Source organism: Trachypithecus francoisi, unplaced genomic scaffold (genome assembly GCF_009764315.1).
Source record: "Trachypithecus francoisi isolate TF-2019V2 unplaced genomic scaffold, Tfra_2.0 Lachesis_group2, whole genome shotgun sequence".
Lineage (NCBI taxonomy): Eukaryota > Metazoa > Chordata > Mammalia > Primates > Cercopithecidae > Trachypithecus > Trachypithecus francoisi.
The window spans coordinates 66,172,387-66,187,567 of record NW_022681465.1 but is presented as its reverse complement, the minus strand read 5'-3'; the positions used below and the strand labels follow the sequence as shown (position 1 = coordinate 66,187,567).

At 47.2% G+C, this 15,181-nt stretch overlaps 1 protein-coding gene across 5 annotated transcripts in view; it reads right to left on the bottom strand.

Annotated features, from left to right (window-relative positions):
* Positions 1–15,181, bottom strand: part of PDZD2 (PDZ domain containing 2) — a 493,831-nt gene that overhangs the window by 108,519 nt on the left and 370,131 nt on the right. For 3 of the 5 annotated variants that reach the window (XM_033179276.1, XM_033179279.1, XM_033179278.1), the window contains 2 exons: positions 7,583–7,725; positions 2,442–2,574 (listed from right to left, as the gene is read on the bottom strand). The exons of 1 other annotated variant lie outside the window; for it this stretch is intronic. In XM_033179276.1, the coding sequence (XP_033035167.1) occupies positions 2,442–2,574; positions 7,583–7,725 (276 nt within the window). The remainder of the gene's footprint in view (positions 1–2,441; positions 2,575–7,582; positions 7,726–15,181) is intronic. One more of the 5 variants, XM_033179280.1, reaches the window with a different exon arrangement.

Sequence of the window (15,181 nt, the reverse complement as noted above, 5' to 3'; positions counted from 1 at the left end):
GTGTCTGTGGTGTGTGTGTGTGTGTGTGTGTCTGTGGTGTGTGTGTGTGTGTCTGTGGTGTGTGTGGTGTGTGTGTGTGTGTCTGTGGTGTGTGTGTGTGTGTGTGTGTGGTGTGTGTGTGTGGTGTGTGTGTCTGTGGTGTGTGTGTGTGTGTGTGTGTGTTTATAAGACCCAAAGATGCTTTCAGGCTCCCACTTCATCTGGCAAAATGAGGAACTTGTTTCTCCTTCTCTTGCAGCATTTCCCTCCTTGTGGAATTCACCAGCTGACAGAGAGAATCCCAGGGTTTTTTCTGCTGCCCCATTTCCAGTGAGGAGCTACAGACAGCCCACAGGCAGACGCTCTGGGTGAAGACATGCAGGGAGCGCGATGGACTCAAGAGAAGGCCCCAAGGTGTCCCTTGGTATCTCTGGAAGGGGAGAAAAGGACCTATGAATAAACAGTGGTCTCAACGCCTACCTCCAGGGTCTCAGATGCCCCCTCTTCCTGCCAAGTCTTCACCAGAGCTCTGTAGATAGATTGTCTTTGGAAGCCTGAGAGTCTAGGTCAAGGGTTTGGGGTAAAAGGTATAAAGAAAGGAAAACAGATTTTTTGGATAGCCCAAAATGTTCTTCTAATCTATTTGTTCAATCCTCTGAAAATCAGCAATCGATCTTGCAATTTAAAGGGGAAAATATAAAGAGACCTATGATGCCAGGTTTGAAAGAACAACAGAGACAATGGAAAAAGGATTCCCCATATTAGCGAGAGCGTCATGCTGCACGGGACTAAGAGGGTGTGGCGTCATCCCGTCCTTCCTGGCTGGAATTGGAATAAAGCATCATGGCTCCACTTTACCACCTCCTCGGCCACATAGACTCTGCTCTAGTCTCATCAACAGCACATCAGCCCACAGCTCAGACACACAAGAGGTCAATGCCTCCTCTTTCTCACCAGGCCACATAGACTCTGCCCTAGTCTCATCAACAGCACAATCGGCCCACAGCTCAGACACACCAGAGGTCAACGCCTCCTCTTTCTCACCACAGTTGTGAAGTCCCGCAGACTTTAGCCAGTGCTTTAAGAAGGAGATGCTGGGGCCCAGAACTGGACACTGTATTAATGCACTCTAGGGTGGGGGTAAAAGAAACTCTGGCCCGCCTGGGGCCTCAGGACCTGTGGAGGACCCATGGAGAAGAGGTGGCAGGGAGACAGGGGGCAGACACTGGGCTGGGCATTAGGGCCTGGGTCCTGGCGCTGCTGATGGCATTGTGGCCTCTGCAAGACGGTAGCGGCCACGGAAGCTCTGCCTCACTGTCTTCATTTGTAAATTGGCTGGGCAAACAGGATTCACAATGCTTCCTCCAGCTCCAACACTCAGAGGCCACAAGTGATGGCAGAAGCCACGGGCTGCCCTTGGCGGCCCCTGAGCCTCTCTTCCCTTTCCAGCTGCCAGGCTTCCAAATCTCCTCTCCAGCTCCTCCTGGAAGAGCTGCCAGTCTCTCCACATTGTCCTTCCTTCCATCTACCATTTTTTTCTCTCCTTTCCATCTGTTCTTTCCTTTCCATCCCCTAACACTGCAGTCTCCAACCTTTTTTAGCACCAGGGACCAGTTACATGGAAGACAATTTTTCCAAGGATGGTAGGGGCGAGGGGGATGGTTTTGGGATTAAACTGTCCCACCTCACACGATCATGCATTAGATTCTCATAAGGAGTGTGCAACCTAGATCCGCTCCATGAGCAGTTCACAATAGGGCTTGCGCTCCTATGAGGATCCAGTGCCGCCGCTGATCTGACAGGAGGCGGAGCTCTCAGGAGGTAATGCTCGCTCACAGGCCGCTCATCTACTGCTGCATAGCCCAACTCCTAAAAGGCCATGGACCAGTGCCCATCCACAGCCCAGGGGTTGGGAACACCTGCCCTAACATATACATACAAAAACTCTTAAAGGGCCAGTCATGGTGGCGCACGCCTATAATCACAGCACTTTGGGAGGCTGAGGTGGGTGGATCACCCGACGTCAGGAGTTTGAGTCCAGCCTGACCAACATGGAGAAACACCGTCTCTACTAAAATTATAAAACTTGCCGGGTGTGATGGCATGCGGCTATAATCCCAGCCACTTGGGAGGCTGAGGGAGGAGAATTGCTTGAACCTGGGAGGTGGAGGTTGCGGTGAGCCGAGATCACGCCATTGCACTCCAGACTAGGCAACAAGAGTGAAACTCCGTCTCAAACAAAAACAAAAACAAAAACTTCTTAAGGAAAGCCAAGTAACTGCACTTCAGCTAAGGGAATCCACATAGCGTTGCCCTGTGGATGCAAGGCTTTTTCAATGGCCCAAGGTAAATGTACAAGTGCACACGTGTGTGTTTGTGTATGTGTGTGGCATGGGAGGTGTGGCTCAACCCCAACTCACCACTGCCACCATTACAAGGACCAAAAAACAAACAGGACCTACCTTGCTGGCCACCACCAGCTGCACCATTCCTGTGGCGGAGCGAAGAATGGCCACTGCTTCCTCGTGGGAGAGCCCGACCAGTAAATGACCATTGATTACCAGCAGCTCGTCTCCTAAGGACAGCCTGCCATCCCTGAGGAAAGGGAGACGGGAAAAAAATCCCTTGTCAAGACATTCTGGGCCTGAGAAGGGCCACTTTCTGGAGCTAGGGAGGGTGGTGAGGAGGGACAGTCAAGATTGGGCTAAAGAGGACACCGTGATGGCCAGAGGCAGTTGGAGATGCGACTGCTTTATTCGTGGTGCCCAGATTCCCATCAGAGGATTCCCTCCATGATTTCAGGCAGTGGCTCAGTAATACGCACATTAAGGTCACCAGCCTACCCGGCATCAATGTCAGTGAAACTCCCATCCAGGTGGAGATGGTGATAGAGGAACCAAGACCCCAAGGTTTGAGGATAGTCGAGTCATTCTTTTCTTAATCCTCCCCGCCATCCTGCCCTGATGACTGAGTCACTGAGCTAAGCTCAGAAAAAGCAGAGGTATCCTAAGCCCACCTGCATTCCTTTCCTAACGCACTGCCCTCCTCCCTTCCCAGGTGACATGAACCTGACCAGATGTCCTCTGGGGCACCTGAGATTCACACACTACACTACATGGGTCTGTACCTCCCAACAGAGTTACAGGTCCCTGAGGGAAAAGTCTCTCACTCTCAGCACCTTGTTCTTTTTCTTCTTTTTTGTTTTTTTATGTATGTTTTTGTTTGTGTGTGTGTTTGTTTTTGAGACAGAGTCTTGCTCTGTCATGCAGGCTGGAGTGGAGTGGCACAATCCTGGCTCACTGCAGCCTGGAATTCCTGGGTTTAAGTGACCCTCCTGCCTCAGCCTCCTGAGTAGCTGGGACTACAAGTGTGTGCCACCAGGCCTGGCTTCAGCTCCTTTTTCATCCTTGCGTCTCTCCAGCCAAGCCTCATATGCAGAAGGATGAATAAAAAGAAAAGAAAGAAAGAAAGGAAAAGAACAAATAAACTGCCTAAACTGCTGTCGCTGCAGGTATCAGACCTGGGCTACAAACAGGGTGTATAAACACGGTGTTTCTTTCCTTTAAATTAAATTATGGCTGGCTCTGAGCTTTCTTCCCACTGGGCTGGCAGGAGACTCAGCTGTCACGGGGACTGCCTCCGCTCAGGTGGGTCAGGGCTTGGCGTGGCGCAGTGCCAGAGCACTGGGCAGACCCCTTGAATCATGGTGAATCAACAGTCCTGTGGATTCTACCAGAGCCTCCAGTGGTCTGATCTCCCAGGATCCCAAAGGAGCCAGAGGTGGCTGAATGTGGGATAGGAAAGCTGGTGAGGCAGAGAGACCTCGAGCCTCGGATCCCACTGCACCCTCTAGAGCAAGCTTGGCCAACCTGTGGCCTGCATGTGGCCCAGAATGACTTTGAACATGGTCCAACACAAATTTGTAAACTTTCTTAAAACATGATGATTTTTTTTGAGTGACTTTTTTTAAGCTCATCAGCTATTGTTTGTGTTAGTGTATTTTATGTGTAGCCCAAGACAATTCTTCTTCTTCCAATGTGGCCCAGGGAAGCCAAAAGATTAGACTTCCCTGTTCTAAAGGCTCACATCGGCACCCAGGGTGCTGCCATGAAACACAGGCACGTCTCCGACACGCCCAGAAGCCCCGTTTCTCTCCAGTTCCCTGGCTTTCTTTCAATGAATCAACTGACTTCTCTTCTTCCATCCTTCCCTCCCCTTTCCTTCCTTCAACAGCTTTTCTCTCACTTTCTGTCTCCTTCCTCTAGGGCATGCGCCATTGTCTTTTCTACGAATTTGGGCTTTAACAGAAGACAGGAGGCACCAGAGACTTCTGATACTCTCTGTTTCTGTCCTTCAAAAATTCCTGACGCAGAGAAATGCTACGGGCCCCACTAGTTGTTTGGAATGATGGGAGAAGAGGAATGGGAAAACCAAGAAGAAACAAGCTGGAATCTCAGGAGTTGTGTGGGTGGGCCACTCAGGAGCTGTTTCCTATGGGAGGAGAGGAATTTAGGAATCAAGAACGCAATGGTTCAGACCAGTGTCCTGGGCTTACTTATTTAGAATACCATCAAGACCATCCCTGTTCCTTGGGAGGCTGAGGTGGGTGGATCACGAGGTCAGGAGTTCAAGACCAGCCTGGCCAACATAGTGAAACTCCGTCTCTACTAAAAATACAAAAATTAGCTGGGTATGGTGGCAAGTGCCTGTAGTCCCAGCTACTTGGGAGGTGGAGACAGGAGAATCGCTTGAACCTGGGAGGCGGAGGTTGTGGTGAGCCAAGATCACGCCACTGCACTCCAGGGTAGGCAACAGAGTGAGACTCCATCTCAAAAAAAAAAAAAAAAAAAAAAAAAAAAAAGACCATCCCCATCCCTTTTCCTTTTCTTATTTCCGTCTTTCATTTCTTTCATCTCTTGTTATTAATTAAAATGCCCCGCTTGTGAATCATATACCCCAGAGGCTCAAAGAGACACACACACAACTCCAGGCTAAGAATGAAAGGAAAATGATGAGACCCAATAGAAATGGCTCAGATGGAAAATAGACAAGAACAGTTCTAAGTGTATCTCTGGGCACAGGAATTCCCTACTTGCCAACTTGCTAAAGGAAGACTAGAACTTAAGACCTATGATTAATAGGAAACTGTCTATCTGACAGGAGCTCCTCAAAGCATATGTCACTTTGGAAGTTTAATAATGCTCTTTGGAGTAAAAACCACCTAGGGTCTTAATCCTTCAATAATTACTACCACCCAGACAACTAACAATTGCAGTTAATCTTATCTCTACTTTAGTGATTAGCATCCTATTCTGTAATAAGAGAACTGATGAGCATAAAAGACTTCGCTGGGTTTTGCCCTGGTCCTCTTCTTAGCTTTCCATTCTTCAGACTAACTATCTCCAGCTCCTTCGACTGTACCTCATGTGATCCCCTTCTGCGTCCCCTCCCAAGCTTGGGTAGGCCAGCACCGGTCTGGTTTGCCACACCCCTCTTAGAATCAGGGTACCTGAGCTGAACACCAAGTTCCAGACTAGTTTATAAAAGATGATCAGCTCGTTCATCAGTGAAACTCTCCTTTTATATGCCTACTATATACTGTGGGCATACAATATATGTACACGCCCCACCAGGCCTTGCAAATAGTAAGACACCCTATGTGCGTGGAAGCAATTGGTTAGCAGTTAAGAGTCGGCCTGACATTTTGGGATAGCTACATCCTTCTTACTCAAAATAAACTGTTTTGCACATGCTCTAGCTAAACACCATTTCTCTTCCTACTTCAAATCATTGTTCAGATTAAGAAATAAGTGTGCCAGGCGCAGTGGCTCACGCCTGTAATCCCAGCACTTTGGAAGGCCGAGGTGGGCGGATCACAAGGCCAGGAGATCGGGGACCATCTGGCTAACACTGTGAAACCCCGTCTCTACTAAAAATACAAAAAATTAGCTAGCTGGGCGTGGTGGCGGGCGCCTGTAGTCCCAGCTGCTCAGGAGGCTGAGACAGGTGAATGGCCTGAACCCAGGAGGCGGAGCTTGCAGTGAGCCGAGATCGCGCCACCGCACTCCAGCCTGGGCGACAGAGCGAGACTACGTCTCAAACAAAAAAGTGTTTTTTTTTTTTTTTGAGACAGAATCTCTTGCTCTGTCGCCCAGGCTGGAGTACACTGGCACAGTGATGGCTCAATGCAGCTTCGATCTCCCGGGCTCAAGTGATCCTCCCACCTCAGCCTCCTGAGTAGCTAGGACTACAGGAGTGTGCCAACAAGAGTAGCTAGTTTATTATTTTATTTTATTTTATTTATTTATTTTTGAGATGGTCTCGCTCTGTCGCCCAGGCTGGAGTGCAATGGCGAGATCTCAGCTCACTGCAAGCTCCGCCTCCCGGGTTCACGCCATTCTCCTGCCTCAGCCTCCCGAGTAGCTGGGACTACAGGCGCCCGCCACCGGCTAACTTTTTGTAATTTTTTTTTAGTAGAGATGGGGTTTCACCGTGTTAGCCAGGATGGTCTCAATCTCCTGACCTCGTGATCCGCCTGCCTCGGCCTCCCAAAGTGCTGGGATTACAGGCGTGAGCCACCGCGCCCGGCCCATTTTATTTTATAATTGAGACAAAGGCTCACTCTGTTGCCCAGGCTGGAGTGCAGTGGTGCGATCTCGGTTCACTGCAACCTCCGCCACCCGGGTTCGACTGATTCTTGTGCCTCAGCCTCCCAAGTACCTGGGACTACAAGGACACAACACCACACCTGGCTCATTTCTTTGTAATTTTAGTAGAGACGGGGTTTCACCTGTTGGCCAGGCTGGTCTCGAACTCCTGATCTCAGGTGATCCGCCTCGGTCTCCCAGAGTGCTGGCATTATACGCGCGCCCGGCCACTATTTTTTAATTTTTACTTTTTGTAAACACCAGGTTTCACACCATGTTGCCCAGGCTAGTCTTACACTCCTGGGTTCAAGCAATCCTCCTGCTTTGGCCTCCCAAAGTGTTGGGATTACAGGTGTGAGCTACCCGCACCTGACCTACAAAAGAAGTTTTGAGGTATGAATTGTTTTCAAATCACAAGGAGAAAAATTCACATTTACTTAATTTTCCTTCCACATCTGTATGGCAGAGATACATATATCTAAGTATGCCTGAAATCCTGATAGACCTGACAAGTGAAGCCCCAGTGCTGTGGGCTTCTGTGGTCAAACTGAAAACCAATCACTTTCCCAGGTCATTAGTCAAGTATTACAGGAGTTAAGATCTTAGGAATGCGGTGTTCTACTCAGGAGCATATTCTCAGTAAGTAGCCTCATATCGTCTCAGCAAGTTAGGATACATAACATTCACTTGAAACTAAAACTGGACTACAAAGAAATCCAATCTCTTCTTGTTCTAGAAGATCCTGCAGTATCTTCTGCAATTAGCCATTTCCTGTGCTCAGAGGTGTGTTCAATTCGAACCACTCTTGCCTGGTTTCCTTCTGTGCTCCAGCATAATCTTTATGAACTGTAATCACCAGGGCTTTGAACAAGTGGAAGAGGGCCTGCACCAGCAGGGAGGGACAGGGAAGGACAGGAAGCGGAGGGACAGGGGAGGGGAGAGGGTTATCTAGTCACCTGTGAGCGGCACCTCCTTCCTTCACTTGAGTGACAACGATAGCGTGAGGTGAGCGCTTTGATCCTCGGCCTCCACTAACCTGAATTCCCAGCCCATCCGATTCTTTGAGCAGCTCCATCTTCCATATTCGGCCAACTTCCTCCTTGGAAGAAAAAGTGAGCACACCATGAAGGAGGTTGACAGACACACGGCATTGACACGGGAGAACGGAGCTGTCACGTCTGGCCGGATATCCATCACTTGTCAACAGATATCACAGATTATCACAGGAGAAAAGAATTCTGCCGATTGGACCCAAGTCTTTGGCTGGCAGTGCTGTCCAATAGAACTTTCTGTGATCATAGAAATGTTCTATATTTGAGCCATCCGATATGGAGCCACCAGCCACAGGTGACTATTGCATGCTTGCAATGTGCTAGTGGCAACTGGGGAACTGAATTTGTAACTGAATTGAATTCTAGTTAAATTTCAAGAGCCACCTGTGGCTAATGACCATCCTATGGGCAGCACAGCACAGTGATTATTACATTTCCTGAACAGGGTCCTGGTTAAGTGAAACTGCTTCTGCCTGAAACCTGGATGCCACTGTGCATATAAACACTGGCTGTTTCTGGGTTCCTCGGACTTCTGCACAGCTACTAATGAATACAGATGAAAGGAAGGCAAAGCTCAGGGCTTGGTGCCAGGAGACTTCAACTAGTTGGAACCCAGCTCTGCCATTTATAACTTATGAAAGCCACCTAACGCTTAAAAGTCTCAGTTTCCTTGCCTCTAAATTGGGAATTTAATATTTCCAAGTTTGTTCTTAGAATTAAATGAGATATTTGTGCAAATAGGTGGCAGTACAACACGCAGTAAATAAATGTTGATAGGTAACTATATTACTTATATATACACATATAAGCGTATTTATGTTAAAAACACCATATTGAGGGCCAGGCACTATGCCTCACGTCTGTAATCCCAGCACTTTGGGAGGCCGAGGCAGGCGGATAACCTGAGGTCAGGAGTTTAAGACCAGCCTGGCCAACATGGTGAAACCCCGTCTCTATCAAAAATACAACAAATTAGCTGGGCATCATGGCAAGCTCCTGTAATCCCAGCTACTCGGGAGGCTGAGGGAGGAGAATCACTTGAACCTAGGAGGTGGAGGTTGCAGTGGGCCGAGATGGCGCTACTGCACTTCAGCCTGGGTGACAAAGCAAGACTCCGTCACCAAACAAACAAGCAAACAGAAAAACAAAACACCATATTGAATTGAATCTCAAACTTCCTTAAAACATATAAATGAGATATTTGATACAGAAACCAAAACAAAAAATTAATTGATGAATTTGATACCCACTGCCACAGATGCTGTGCTACAGGTTCCCTAAATACATTTAAGAAATGCTTCAACCCCTATACAAATCTTCTTTAAAAAAAAACTAGGCCGGGTGTGGTGGCTCATGCCTATAATCCCAGCACTTTGGGGAGGCTGAGGCGGGCAGATCACCAGAGGTCAGGAGTTCAAGACCAGACTGTCCAACATGGTGAAACCCCATCTCTAAAAAAGATACAAAAAAAATTAGCCGGGCGTGGTGCTGGGCACCTGTAATCCCAGCTACTCAGGAGGCTGAGACAGGAGAATCGCTTGAACCCGGAAGGTGGAGGTGAAACCCCCCCCCCCGCCCCCCACACACACAAAAACAAAAATAATAAATAAATAAATAAACTAATCAATGTCTCTAAGCCATCTGATTGCTGATAGCCTTTCTACCTTGGTTTATCCTCCGCTTGTCTGCTTGCTTCACTCAAGGACATACACATATGCTCACTGCAAAACCGTTGACTCCCCCAAGTCCTTAGCTATTTAGAGAAACGAAAGCAAAACCTTCCAAAGTGATTTACTTTGGAGTCTCACTTCAGACTCACCCCTGTAGTTCCTTTTAGCCCTAGCTATATGGGCCTGGCTCACAAGACATATGAAACAAAAGCCATCTTCATATGAAACAAATGACATATGACATATGAAACAACATATGAAACAAAAGCCATCTGCTTTTAACATCCATCATGAAAAGTCCAATGGAACCATTAAGGTCCAACATGGACAAAGCCATCATCCCCCTAGAAATAGGCAACCTGCCTGTTCAAGCTGCTTGCAAAGGAGAAAGAATGTGTGGCATTTAGAAAATCTGAAATACACAGTCAGAAACTGAAATGAAACTTCACGCAACAGTAAAAAAACCAGATGTCGAGCAGTCATTGATGTGCAGCAATAGGAATGTCTGAGGAAATTATTAGCAGACAGAGACCTGTTGGATCCCACACTCCTTCGGGTACCGCACTGTTCGGTGGGGTTCCGCTATCCCAGGAACGGACACTGGTGCCAACTGTCTCCTCCATCCCCTGACCACAGTCAAATGAAGCCTGTCTGGCCAAATGTAACTTCAGAAGTCACTGGCTTACCACAGTAGTTCATGAACTTGTCAACGATCTCTATTTCATCCAATCACCTTACTTTGGACTCTACGGTTTTTGGTTTGCTGCCTCTGACCTCTGGAACACCTTTCCCTTCCCCATTCAGAAACATCTTCCCTGGCCTTCTAAGTCTCTTATTGCTCTACTACTTCCAAAAAGCCACTCTTGAGGATCAGTACAGCCGCCAAGATGGCAACTTTCAACACTTCCAATGGGGCCCTATGGCCTAGCAGATACCACTGAAAAGAACAGAATCAGGATGTGCTGACTGGATGTTGTCCTGGCTTTCTGGGCCTCCCATGCCAGCATAGGGAACAGCCCTGTGGCTGCCTCACAGCACACATGAGAGTAGGATGGTGGCTTTTTTTTTTTTTTTTCCCATGGAAGATATGTTCTGACTGCTGGGGTCTAGAAGATGAGTGTTTCTTCCCAGACAGAAAAGCTGTGGACTTGTTTCCCAAGAGCAACAGGGACCATTCTTAGAGTCCAGAAATAAGAAAATCTATTTGGGTTTTAGCACAAATTAATAAAAACCTATCCATTCCCCTTACTAGTTTACACCACCATTCTTTTCCCCTTTTCCCCTCCTCCTTGTCAAACAAAACATGTAAGTATGGTTAACAAAGGATGTGACAATACTAGGTACATTCTTTTCTAATTTTTAAAAGCTTTTAGAAGTAGGACTTGGGACAAGAAACATGCAAAACGATGTTCATGGGAATAGAATATCAGCCTGAATGTATATATACACTGACCTAAGAGTTCAAGACACTTTCTATCAAGAGCACCCACATATCCACTCCACTTGCCTGCCCCCAGCCGCCCCAAATCACAAAACTCGTTAAAAACAAAGTCATGCAAAACACGTAACAAATAAAATTGGCTTCAGAGGGCAGAAATCACCAGTCTGTAGTATAGCCCCCAACTACACTAGTCAAGAAACAGACCTCCTTTTTCACTTTTATCCAATAACGTAGTTTTTTTTTTTTTCCAAAATTGAAAGTACGAAATAGGAGGGGAGTGTCCCAAGAAATTAATGCAAGTTTCCTCACCTTGGAATTTCTGATCATTTAATGAAGGGAGTTCAGAGGACTAACAAAGGAAGACACAAGCAGCAAGAAGTAAATGTTAGCAGTTTTTTTTGTTTGTTTGTTTTTGTTTTTCTTTTGAGACAGGGTCTCATTCTGGAGTGAGTGCTGGAGTACAATGGTGCAATCTTGGCTCACTGCAACCTCCGCCTCTTGGGTTCAAGCGATTCTCCTGCCTCAGCCTCCCAAGTAGCTGGGATTACAGGTGCGCACCACCACATCCATTCAGCGAATGTTTGTATTATTAGCAGAGACAGGGTTTCACCATGTTAGCCAAGCTGGTCTCGAACTCCTGACCACTGGTGATCTGCCCACCTCGGCCTCCCAAAGTGCTGAGATGACAGGCGTGAGCCACCATACCTGGCCCACAATGGTCAGTTTTACATGTATTTGCCTACAGCAATGTTCAGTAAAAAATAAAACCAGTGTCTGACACTTACTAGGCTAAAACTTGTACTGGCCAAAAACTAACAGGCCAACTTAAATATAACGATATTAAGGATATTTCCAATTACCTCCTTTAACAATTCCACTTGGGTATCTGATATACACCTTAGTACAATCAAAACTGGACTTTTTCCTCTCTTGCTCCTGGCTTTCCCATCTCAATGGGAACAGCATTATCCTCTACTCATGCTAAAGATGATCCACAAGCCGAAAGTCCATGAACTATCTTTGATTCCTTCTGTTTTGCCTCCCACATCTGAACCACAAGTACCATTTGTAGAGTCTAGTTCCAACACAGATCCCACACCCACCGACTTCGGCTCATCTCCCCCGCCACCTCCCCCTTGTCAAAGTGACCAGCTCCAGTTTGGTCTCTCTTTTAACTTTTCACCTCCTACAATCCATGATCCTCCATCAAACATCCGAGGGGAATGTTTAAAAAACACAGGCTGTGATGCACTCAGCATAAGCCCTCCAACAACTTCCCACCGGACCAAGAATCAGGTTCAAACTACAAGGTGGCATATGCGAACCTTTGTAACCAGCCCTGACCACACCTCCTGAATCGTCTCCTAGTGCCCAGTGTCTTTTCTCCTGGAACACTCTATCGTTCCTGCCTGAGGGCAGATGCTTTTGCTGGTTCTTTCCTGGGAACATTCTGCCCCAGATTGTGCAGGGCTGCCCTTTTCTGACAATCCTCAGCTCAGACATTGCCTCTTTACTGAGATCTTCCTGATTTGATACTCAACATCAACCAGCCCCCTGCCCATGACACTGCCCAGCCAGCTTTCACTTCACCCTGTTTTATTTCATTGACTCGTCAGTTTCTGACACTGTGATTCCTGGATTTGCTTATTTATTGTTTGTGGTATGCTGTAAACGCTGTGAGGTAAGAACCTTGTCTGTCTTGCTTACCAACCAGTTCTCTAGCAATTAGAACAGTGTCTACCACATAATAATGATATCCCATAAATAGCACTGAAGGAACAAATATAGAATGTTTATCCACTGATCTAACAGTTCCATGACAGTCCTTGCGACTGAGGTTAAGAAGCTCACACAGATGGGAGATCTGTCTGTTTGCCAGTGTGTTCAATGTGTGAACCCTGGTCCAGTTGGAGAGACCGAGTTCTGCAACAGACCCTGTCTAGACAGATGGTTTGGGCATTTGTTTTCTTTTATATTAGCTAAAAGGGCAACAAGACTTTGTCAGTCTATTGAGAAAAAGCCAAACCCTGAAAAACTGGATGCTATGGACTCTTCTGCACTAATGTTGTTGGAGTGTTACCCTTTCCTGTAAACTGCCAATTACCGTGTGAGTTCACACATGCATCCCTTCACTGAAGCCCACGAAGGGATTTATTTACCAAAACAGGAGCATACGTTAAAGGAAGCTGTGTCACAGCATGTAAATGACCTCATTACTGCTGGAACCAAAAAGAAAACTTGACAACAGTAACTTTGCCCCATATGTGAGAAGACACAATCCAACCAGAATCTTGCTGCAGTAAGTGCTCCGGCTCTAGTTGCAAACCTTTTCTGAAACCGTTTGCTTACACCTTCTTCTTCAGAATGATCAGTAAGACATGGGTGAGCATAATGTCAGAGCTGGAAGTCCCTTAGTCATCAGACCAAAATGCTTAAGTTTATAGGTGAGAAAACAGAAGGCTAGAGAAAGGCCGCAGCAACCCGAAGGCCACAGTGCTGGGGATGGCAGAACTGAGGCAGGAACTCAGGGTCCCATCTCCCAGGACCAGTACTCTTGGGGCCTTCATAAATATCTACAAGGCACTGAGCTAAGATGGGAAACAAAGACAAAGAAGGCCCCGCCCTGCACTATTCACAATAGCAAAGATATAGAATCAACCTAAGTATCTATCAATGGCTGACTAGATAAAGAAAACGTGGTATACACCAGGCCAGGCGTGGTGGCTCATGCCTGTAATCCCGGCACTTTGGGAGGCTGAGGTGGGCGGATCACTAGAGGTCAGGAGTTCGAGGCCAGCCTGGCCAACATGGTGAAACCGCCCCCCCCCCCCGCACTAAAAATACAAAAAATTAGCTGGGCATGGTAGCAGGTACCTATAGTCCCAGGTATCTGGGAGGCTGAGGCAGGATAATCGCTTGAACCCGGGAGGCAGAGGTTGCAGTGAGCTGAGGTTGTACCACTGAACTCCAGCCTAGGGGACAGAGTGAGACTTCATCTCAAAAAAAAAAAAAGAAAAGAAAAGAAAAGGTGATATATACCATAGAATACTCCTCAGTCATAAAACAGAATGAAATCATGTCTTTTGCAGCAACACGGATGGAACCAAAGGCCATTACCTTCAGTGAAATAACTCAGGACACAAAGTCAAATACTCCATGTTCTCACTCCCAAGTGGGAGGTGAACAATGGGTGCCCATGCAGAGTGGAATAATAGACACTGGAGACTGGAAAGGGGGGAAGCGGGGTGAGAGCTGAAAAATTATCTACTGAGTACAATGTTCACTATTCAGGTGATGGGTAAGTTAAAGCCTGAACTTCATCACTATGTAATATATGCGTTGAAGAAATCTGCACCTCCATCCCCCAAATATATAAAACATTTTTAAAAAATCAAAGGCTCTGCTCTTAGTCTATTGGGGACACAACAAGCCAAATGGTAATTGGAATACGTGGGGCTCAGGCACGAATGAAGACCAGCAGAGGGTACCGCAGGAGACAGAGGAGGAGATGGCTAACCACAGAGCAGGTGGCAGGAATGTCACGGAGGCCTTCTAGAGGAGGGTGTCTTGAGGCTTGGTCTCCCAGGAAAGGTAGAAGCTAAGCGACACAGGAGAGGGGAGAAGAAACCGGGTAGTGAGTGCAGCACTCGCAAAGGCTCAGAGGTGACAGTAAGTATGGCTTTTGAAAAAGCTTGCAGTGAATTCACTCCAAATCAGGGAGGAAGAAAGCAGTAAGAAACTGGACATCAGCGATAGCTTCCAGATGGGGGTTAGTTACCAGAAAGGACAGGCCATGAGAAGCTTGCAACTTTCAGCCCTACCCCCATCTTCTGGAGTCAAGGGAGAAATGCTGGATTTTGAGTTAACAAATCATCATGCCTTCGGGATGAAGCCTTCACACAAACCCCTAGAGTATGGGGCTCAGAGAGCTTCCAGGTTGGTGAATACATCCACCTGCCAGGAGGGTGATGCACCCCCTCACCCCACCCTCCTTTACAGGGACAGAAGCTCCTGTGCTGGGAACCCTCTGGACCTCGCCTTATGCAGTTCTTCATCTGTATTCTTTATTATATAATAAACTGGTAAAAGAAAGCAGTGAGAGATGGACGCAGACAGTTCAGCAGGAATCAGATAATAAAGGGCCTCGAATGACTGACAATGTGTTCGGTAACAACCATGAAGGCAAAGTGGACCCACCAAACAGGTTTCAGCCAGTGTGTGTGTGTGCACACACATGTATGTTGTGCACCTATGTGTATGTGTGAGTAATGAAATGTGCTGTTTAGAAAGGTCCCTCTGGTGGCAGTTGGGACAGTGGATGAATGGGATAGGAATGGGGGCGATGTCCCAGGTAGTGGAGTACTATGATAGCCCAGAGGCGAAATGAAAGCA